The sequence below is a fragment of the Phytophthora parasitica genome, assembly GCF_000247585.1.
Source record: "Phytophthora parasitica INRA-310 unplaced genomic scaffold supercont2.6, whole genome shotgun sequence".
Taxonomy (NCBI): domain Eukaryota; phylum Oomycota; class Peronosporomycetes; order Peronosporales; family Peronosporaceae; genus Phytophthora; species Phytophthora nicotianae.
Window position 1 is genome coordinate 672,473 of NW_008648992.1, and position 8,345 is coordinate 680,817.

The following is an 8,345-nucleotide window of genomic DNA, read 5'->3' on the forward strand; positions in this document are numbered from 1 at the left end:
GGAAAGCGCATTATATTGCGTGACGTCCACAACTTAGTGCAACGTATCAAGGCTAAGTGCCGTGGGTCCGGGACTGTGGAGGATCGTTTAGAGGCTGTTCTCCGCAAGTTTTGTAGTAACCGGGGAAATACTGCTACCGTTCTAATAGACGATGCCAAGAGGACGCAAACCATCACGATTCAAACTTGACAAATGAAGCGGGTTTTTTTAGGCGTTTCCTGAGGTAGTCATGCTGGATTCGACAATGCACCAACGCCTCCAAGTATAAGCTCTTTAGCTTCATGATTGACGATGTCTTTGGCCATGTAAGTGTTCATTCTTTTGGTGACCCGTAGTTGAACAATTGGTGATCTGTTGGTGATCTGTTGGTTGATCACGTGACTAGTTGATGCTGAAAATCTAACTGATTTCGTCGCGTTATGTGTGTTGCTTTCATGTGTTATTACAGGGACAATATGTACAACACGCTCCGATTGAGAATATGAGCCATGCCTCTATGTCAAAGGCGGTGTATGAAGGGCGAAATGCAGTCAATGTGAATGGCGTTGAGGACGCTGTGGACTTGATGGTAAAGGCACCAGATGACAAGGAGTACGACCGCGGTTTACGCTACATGTACTATCTTCTCGATGGATTTGGCGAAAAAGGAGAACTCCCGGAGCCAAAACACCCTCTTCTCGTTTATTTCATGCGCAATTGGGATGCTTGCAAGGACATGTGGGCAGTTTAGGAACGGGGACACGTCGCTCATCTTGGTAGCCACACCAACAACCGGTAGGTTCTATCTTACGAATTTCATTACATGTATAATACTTTCAGCTCATGTTTACCATCGTATTAGATTGGAATCGGCGTGGGGTGACCTGAAGCAGATACTACGACCGGAAATGGAGCTCGATGAGTGTGTCGAAACGCTTATTCTCTTACAGTCGACGGGTGAGCTCGAATATACTTCTCAGTTCCATGTTGTCGGGTCACGGCACTACCGCGGAGCTGACGACGTTTTACTTAGATCGGCGTCTTTAGTTAGCCCTCATGCGTTTAACCTCGTCCAATGGGAGTACGAGCTTTTCAAAGGGGGGGTTATCGTACCAAGGGCGTTGGTTACAGGACATAATTATCCAGTTGACCTCGCAAACCACTGAAAAGGAATATGTCGTGAACGTAGCGGTACGTTATGATACGTGTACCGTAGACTATGATGGTTGGCGTCACTGATGATTGTTGCTATGCTGTCTTAGACGTACACTTGTTCCTGTTTCTTCATGCGTACGATGCTACTTCCGTGCCATCACACGATATTTGTTCGCTCCAAACTCAAGAAGAACACAAACATTTTTGGGCTTGGTGGAAGCGATGCGTAAGTTTGGGGGAATACGCAAGCCAGGGTGTTATCCCTACAATTGGCCCTGCAGATGACATGTCGTTCATCGAGACCATTGAGACCAAGTCAAACGACAGCATTAGCGATTGTAACAGCGAAGAGCTCGATACCCTGTTAAGCGAAATCTCCAGACCGAAGTCTAAAGCGGCGATGGATTCTGGCGAGTTAGTGAAAGGGTCCAACGAGTTCGTGAAAGGGTTTAACGGGTTGGTGAAAGGGCCCAGCGGGTTGGTGAAAGGGCCCAGCGGGTTGGTGAAAGGGCCCAACGAGTTGATGAACTCTCCTATCGCTTTGACAGTTCGGAAAAGGTGCGCTGATGATAAATCAAGTTACCAAGAAACCAACTCATCTTCGAACGATTGCACTATACCCTTTAAGATTGTTAACAGTACGAAGAGAAAAGGTCGTCCAAAAATCCGGAAGAAGCAACAACGAGAAGCAAAACGCATTCGTATGGAATTATCCACGAGGCAGGCGAACGCGTTGGTTCAAGGGACGCTTGTACCAGTAAAGGATCTCAGTCTGGTGCGAACAACTCTCGAGTGCAGCTTCAACGTAACCGACGCGCTTCCTGTCCTACATAGCATCACTGAAGTTGATGCATCGGCGTGGAAGTCAACCCGGATCGTGCAAATAGCACGGAAAAAGAAAGTTCTGCGTCAGGTCGCGATTGTGTTCCGAAAAACTATATTACGAAATGTCTCGCTGGAATAAAAACTTTCCGAAATTCGCTCCCCAAAGACCACGAAGCAGGCAGGATGGGTGTCACCATATCCAAGCTCGGCACGTACACCGAGAAAGACTTAATCACGATCAAAACGTGGAGAGATGAAACCCAAAATTGGAAGCCATAAGTAATCTTGCATCCTGGATCAGACTGTCAAAGTTTTCTCGGGTTACACTACCAAGACCATTCAACAACTGCATCGGTGTTGACACGACAGGATGCGCAAATTGAGTAAAGGTGATAGACATCAGCTCTACCGTATCGACTCAGTTTGGAAACAACCCCGTGTATGGAATGGCTTGGTTTCGACGATCTCTGTGGCTCGATGACGCTTGTTTCATGCTTGTAATAAGCTACTTAATGGACCAACGTTGTATTGGAGGAGTGAACCCGTTGTATGCGAGGATGGCTGACAACGACATGAAGCGTATATGATAGAATCAACGTCGCCGTTTCAAAGAGGAACCGAGTTGTTCTGGTGCCCGTCTACTTCGAGGCTCACTGGTCAGGCGTTGTTTTCAACTTCACGGACAAAAAGCTGGTGTATTTTGACCCTATGCGAACTAAGTCAAACTATGAATCCATGGAAAATATCGTCAACAAATACTTCGGTGAGCACGTGTCAGGACTCGAGAAAATTCGCCAGCGCGCCCCACAGCAAGAAGACATGCATAGCTGTGGACCTCTAACGCTGCTGTTCTTCGAGTCGCAGCATCCCAGTGCCAAGCGTTTCGCAGGAGATCATTCTGTATCTGCGCTTTCGATTCCTGTTTCTAACCAGCAAAGGCGTTTTCTGTCAGAAGCCTCACAATACCACCTCAAGCGATAGGACTGATTAATTTCTCGTAATACACAACCTCTAGTATGCTCACCTCCGCCAAGTTGTTTGAGTGGACAGGGGGGGGGCATCAGAACATTTCATCGTAGCAATGCTGCTGATATGCACAAATGCACTAAGTGCCCCCCCCCCCCCCCCACATCCGCTCCACATTTTAGCAACACCACAGGAAACTCTACAAACGAGTCCAAATGTAGAGATTTTACACACGCTAGGTACTGTATTTTATCATAAATTACGTAATATACGACGCTCGTTGGTGAGCCGTTGGTGAATCCCAACGAGACTCGCGCAACTGACCTATTAATTGGTGGTTTCGTTTGTGAAGAATGTTCTTTTTATGAAATTTCGTTGGTGACTCCAACAAGGTCCTTTCTGTATTGCTTCTGTATAAGAAAAAGCCGAGGTAACGGCTCGTCGAATGTGCGCGCAGGTGCAGTTGCTGCGAAGCAGAGGCTGGAGATGCGTTACTAGTAATAAATAGATACGCACCAAAGTCAATCTTGCCGGTGAACATAAAATAGCTTTGCAAGAAGCCTTCGTGCACCCTATACCATATACGTATGGATTATTTTCGCTGGAAAGGCGGAGTGATTTTTTTTTAAATTATAAGTTTTTTTAATTATTAAAATAAACAAAATAAAAATTTGATATACCACACATCGCTTCCTCAGACAACTTTGTGAAGACTGCCAGTCAAACATATGAGCTCCACGAATGTCGGACACCCGTAATAGAAGGCCAAATCCCCCGCCCCCGACGACTACCAGTCACAAAATGTACAAACATGATTCTGTTCGTTTAGCTAAAATCGGTGGACTATAGACTCAGCCGACATTTGCGAATTAAAGTGGGGGCGGCAACCGTAGTAACATTGGTTAGGCTGTTCAGCCAGCTAAAGCTGTCATCTCAGTAAAATTTATCTAAAATATGCAAAGCAGCTATACATGTAAGCCTGGACACGTGGAACCCAGATTCTTGGAGCTACCATATATAGGTATTGTATTCGCGTGCTCGCCGTGAGGAGCCCCCACCACAGCTTGTTTGTAGTTGAATAGCCGCGATAGCGCGCTTGTTGAGCGCCCGAAGCATGTCGTCCTGTTCTATTTTTTCCTTGTTCTTCTCCCTTTCCTTTCTCGGCGTTGAATAGGCAGCAATATCAGACCACCAGCACATTGTGAAGATAACCATTGTTGTTGGAAGGGTTCAAGGGGGCTTACAAAATATGGCGCTTGAAAATGCATGAAGAGCTTAATTTGGCGATCGGTAGTTTTGAATTCGTCCTTCAATATTAAAAAAGGTCAGATATTGCAGAATGCAATTTACTGAGTTCTGGTCGATACTTCCTCATTAAGGTGTGGTCGATTCGTTCTGGTGGAACGAACTAGCGCGGTGCACCGAGCATGGTACTAATGTGTATCTTAATCACTCGCACGTCGAGCTCGAGAGCAAGCACGACATTCTGAGTGACATCTTGTCAACTGAGAATGGTTGATCTTTTTCAGGCCTCGAGACGAAAGACAGTGGTGCGATTGGAGTGGCTATGACGATCGTCGATTTGCTACAAGGCGCCAATTTATGGCTAACAATAAACGTTTTATGTGGCATCTCTTAACCAAATGATGAGTCGGTGTTATTCATAGAGAGTTTTCGCAGCTTTCCCATTCCTATTCCCAAACATATGTATACGATTCTGCAGGGGCAAAGGAAGGCTTCAAATCTATAGGAGCACACCTCGTTTCCGGTAGGCCACAGGCTAAAAAGTAATTTATTCGTATATTATGTATAATATACATATATTATGGACCTTGGATACCAGTGTTTTTTTACGATTCAACGTTATATGGCGCAAACAAGACAGTTCTGATTTAAAAAGCAATATTGATTATAAGCTGCGATATTTTCAAATCTAACTCTATCACTTTCAATGCAACAAGCTTGCATCAGTGATAAACCGATATCTATAATAAGATTGTAGCAGATCGAAAAACTCTATTTGCAACTAGTGAGAGATCGTATTATCTTTAAAATATGCGAAATTCTCGAAATCTCAGCCACTGACTTGAGAGTGTCCTGAACGACAACAATCACTTAGTCTCGATCACTACTCAACCCGAGAAAAGCAAGATGCCAAGCACCACCACCCAAGTCTCAGAGCACCTTAATCGTCAGTGGGAGGACGAGACCTCAAATCTTGTCGCTAGCCACGAAACCTTCGGTGATGTTGCTCGCCATGTCGAGGATGGGGCGGCTGATGCTGGCTCCCCTATCCTCGCCGAGTATGCTGGCTCGGGTGGTGACAACACCCTCAAGGGCATGGCAAACTTCTCTGCCCCCGAGCTGGACGCGCTCTGGGCTCTTGTTGAGCCTAGTGTAATGATTGTATGGACGCAAGGTTGGGGGCGTAACCTTCTGTTTCGGGGAAGGACGCTTTGTTCTTCACACTGACCGTGTTGAAGCACTTCGACACATGGCACAAACATGCGATTGATTTTAACATGGGTGTGTCAACGCTGAAGAAAATGATGTATCGCTTGATTATGACGGTCGGGCCTGTGTTGTACACCCAGCAGGTCACGAGTGCCAAGATATCTGAGCAGATGAAAGCTGGAAACACCTTCACAAACTACCCACATGATCTCTACGGTACGGACGTCAAGTCCCAGCCAGATTATCGAGTAGCGGATGCTTTACAGAACATAAGGTCTATTTCTCAGCCCAGCACAAGTTGTACGGCTTCAAGATTGAATGCTCTGTCGCTCCACCTGGTGTTGCTGTTGATGTCTCTGCCCACGCGCCCGGATCAATGCCGGACCTCGCGCTGATGATCGACCAACTTTCAATGTACCACCAGACGCTTCGCAAGGAGGACGGATCGCTCCCTGAAATAGGAGCGGAGCCGACACAGACTTCTAACATGCGGACCGTATTGGTCGACAAAGGGTATCAAGGGGCTGGCTGAGTGCTTCGCACAATTCAACCCAAGAAACAGCCGCGCGGTGGAACCCTCGACCGAGATGATATTACCCGCAATAAGGCTGTTTCAGCGGATCGTGTTCTCGTTGAAAATTTCTTTGGGCGGATGTGCATGTTCTGGAAAGCAGCCTAAGCGACCTTCAAGTGGAGTGAGAACCGATTTGACAGTGTTGTTAGACTTTGCACAGCCTTAACCAACTTCCACATTGGTTTAATGCCAGTGCGGGCTCGCGATAGTGATCATTACAAATCATTCTCTCATGATATCAGTCTATGGGAGAGTGCGTCAGAACTCAGTGAGCAAGAGCTCAGCTTCAGTATCGTATGCGCCAGCAGCTGCGATCCTGCCCTTCGCCATATTGCCCTCGTTTATTGGCGTCTCAGCTCCATCCCAGTACGAATCGGACGACCAATTCTCATATGCTTTTCAGCCCAGGTATGCTTGCTTCTAGCTTTCTAAGTCAACAAACATTGCATTTTGGCTCTTACTCTACGCTTGACTTTCCAACTTGCCGTCAAAAATGGGTGTAATCGGACTTCGTGCAGCTAGACAGGATTAGGCAGCTACTTCATTGCGGCTAACAACAGCGGAAGTCGCTTATGTCAGGTGCCCACTAATACCACACTGCCCTCTTAAACTCCACAGTGCACTACAGGGGTTGGAAGATGATGTTCACAGTGCTTCACAGTGCTTCGGCCCGCCACCCCCTTGGCTAATTGATGGCAAGTTGGAAAGTGAGGAGTCTATTTTACCTGAGGCGGCTGCACTTCAATACCACTTGATTTATATAAAGGCAGAACCCATTTGGTATTGAAGCAGTCCGTAATCCTATGAAATTTAACGTTTGGGCCACAAATGTAGCCAACTGTTTTTCAGAGGATCGTACATATCACAGAAATAACATGCTGAACCAAAATTTGTGGCGAGATGCAAATCCTTTGGAAAAAAACAGTTAGAATGCGATATTCAAGTGTCTGCTATCCGAAAAATTGTGTGTTTTACGAAAAAGCATTAAATTTGGATATAAGTGACTTTTACAAGAAATATTTCACCATAGCGTAAAGCTGCCGACTGCGGCCGACACTGGCCGACGCTTCGGTGATTGGTCAAACACAGTCTGGTCACAAAGGAACGTTAGGTTTTATTCTTAGTGAGGTTATTTAATTGACTGGATGCGCACCAAATCACTTGTTGTCATTTCAGATTTTTCAGCAGCAACGGACAAGCTAACGGTACGTAACTGCCTGCACTCACTACCTTCACCACTATCCAACACCCCCGAAGCTCTGATGGTTGAGCCCGGCCGAAAGGCTGGTGAAGCTGGTTTCAATCCAGCCGGGGTATCTTGATTACTTATTATTGTGAGTTCTACTCAAAATTTCCATGGGCGGTTCTTTGAATGAACCTCCCCCAAATCGCCCAGCGTATATAATACCGTATACTGATCCGTTTAAGTACGAAATAAGATCATGGCATGTGGTAAGAAAAGACTTGGTGGATTCTACTAATGACTTGGATTTGTATGAGAGCAATTGTCCTCCCGCTCCTCAAACAGACCCAAATCGGCAAATTTGGACGGAATTCACAATATGTTTGCTGCAAATGTGCCTGAAAGTTCAGCTAAGCTTAGTGTAGTGCAGTGTTTCATACACTTCCGTTAAGTATGCTGTACGAGCTATCTAGTGCTAATGTATGCAATATAATTTGTTATCGCCAACATGAGTGTCTATTTATCGTTTAGGTTGCTGGGGAGGTATTGTCTTCAACCGCCTCATCGTCAATGAAGGTGCGGCGCACAAGATCACGGCGGTCACGGTTAAACTGCGTTACCAGCTCCTTTGACGTGTTCTCGCGAGGCTCCAGGGTCTGCTCTCAGTCTACCAGGTAGTGTGGCTTGTTGCCCATCACCACGCGCTGCAAGAGACGTCGCACTCCGTAGGTCCCGCGCACTTGAGTCACAGCTCCATCAGTTGGAGGGATAAGCCATTCTTGAATGTCGTCCAGCTCAACCAGCCCACGCTTCTTCTTGTTGCTCTTGGCCTTGCACTTGTCCTTCAAGCTGACGAAGATTGCGCGGAGAGCTTCCGGTACACGGTCTCGAGTACCGCTTGTCTGGATCATCGAGTTGTAAGGCACGGATCGACGCGTCCATAATGCGTAGCTTGGCAGCTTTTGCAAAAGTAATGCAAAGCGTCTTGAAGTCACGAAAAGTGACGATCAACTGAATAAACTACATGTTAAATTGGAATGTTTGACGGCGAATATTCCAAAGTGTTTTCTTTTTAATACTTTGTATGTGAATTTGTATAGGTTTGATTGTTACCGAATAACTGGACTGGGGAGCTACCATATAAGTGACCCGTTACCAAATAAGTGGTGTGTTACTGATTGGCCACGATCGTTAACTATTAAATGATCT

At 46.2% G+C, this 8,345-nt stretch overlaps 2 protein-coding genes across 2 annotated transcripts; both read left to right on the forward strand.

Moving 5' to 3' along the window:
• Positions 1 to 281: 281 nt before the first annotated feature.
• PPTG_03905 (hypothetical protein) lies at positions 282 to 730 on the forward strand (the record flags this gene model as incomplete). Its single annotated transcript, XM_008897692.1, has 2 exons — positions 282 to 305; positions 449 to 730. The coding sequence occupies 2 exons, from the start codon at positions 282 to 284 to the stop codon at positions 728 to 730; spliced, it is 306 nt and encodes a 101-aa protein (XP_008895940.1).
• A 690-nt stretch (positions 731 to 1,420) lies between these two features.
• Positions 1,421 to 2,098, forward strand: PPTG_03906 (hypothetical protein; the record flags this gene model as incomplete). Its single annotated transcript, XM_008897693.1, has 1 exon — positions 1,421 to 2,098. The coding sequence occupies one exon, from the start codon at positions 1,421 to 1,423 to the stop codon at positions 2,096 to 2,098; it is 678 nt and encodes a 225-aa protein (XP_008895941.1).
• Positions 2,099 to 8,345: the final 6,247 nt, after the last annotated feature.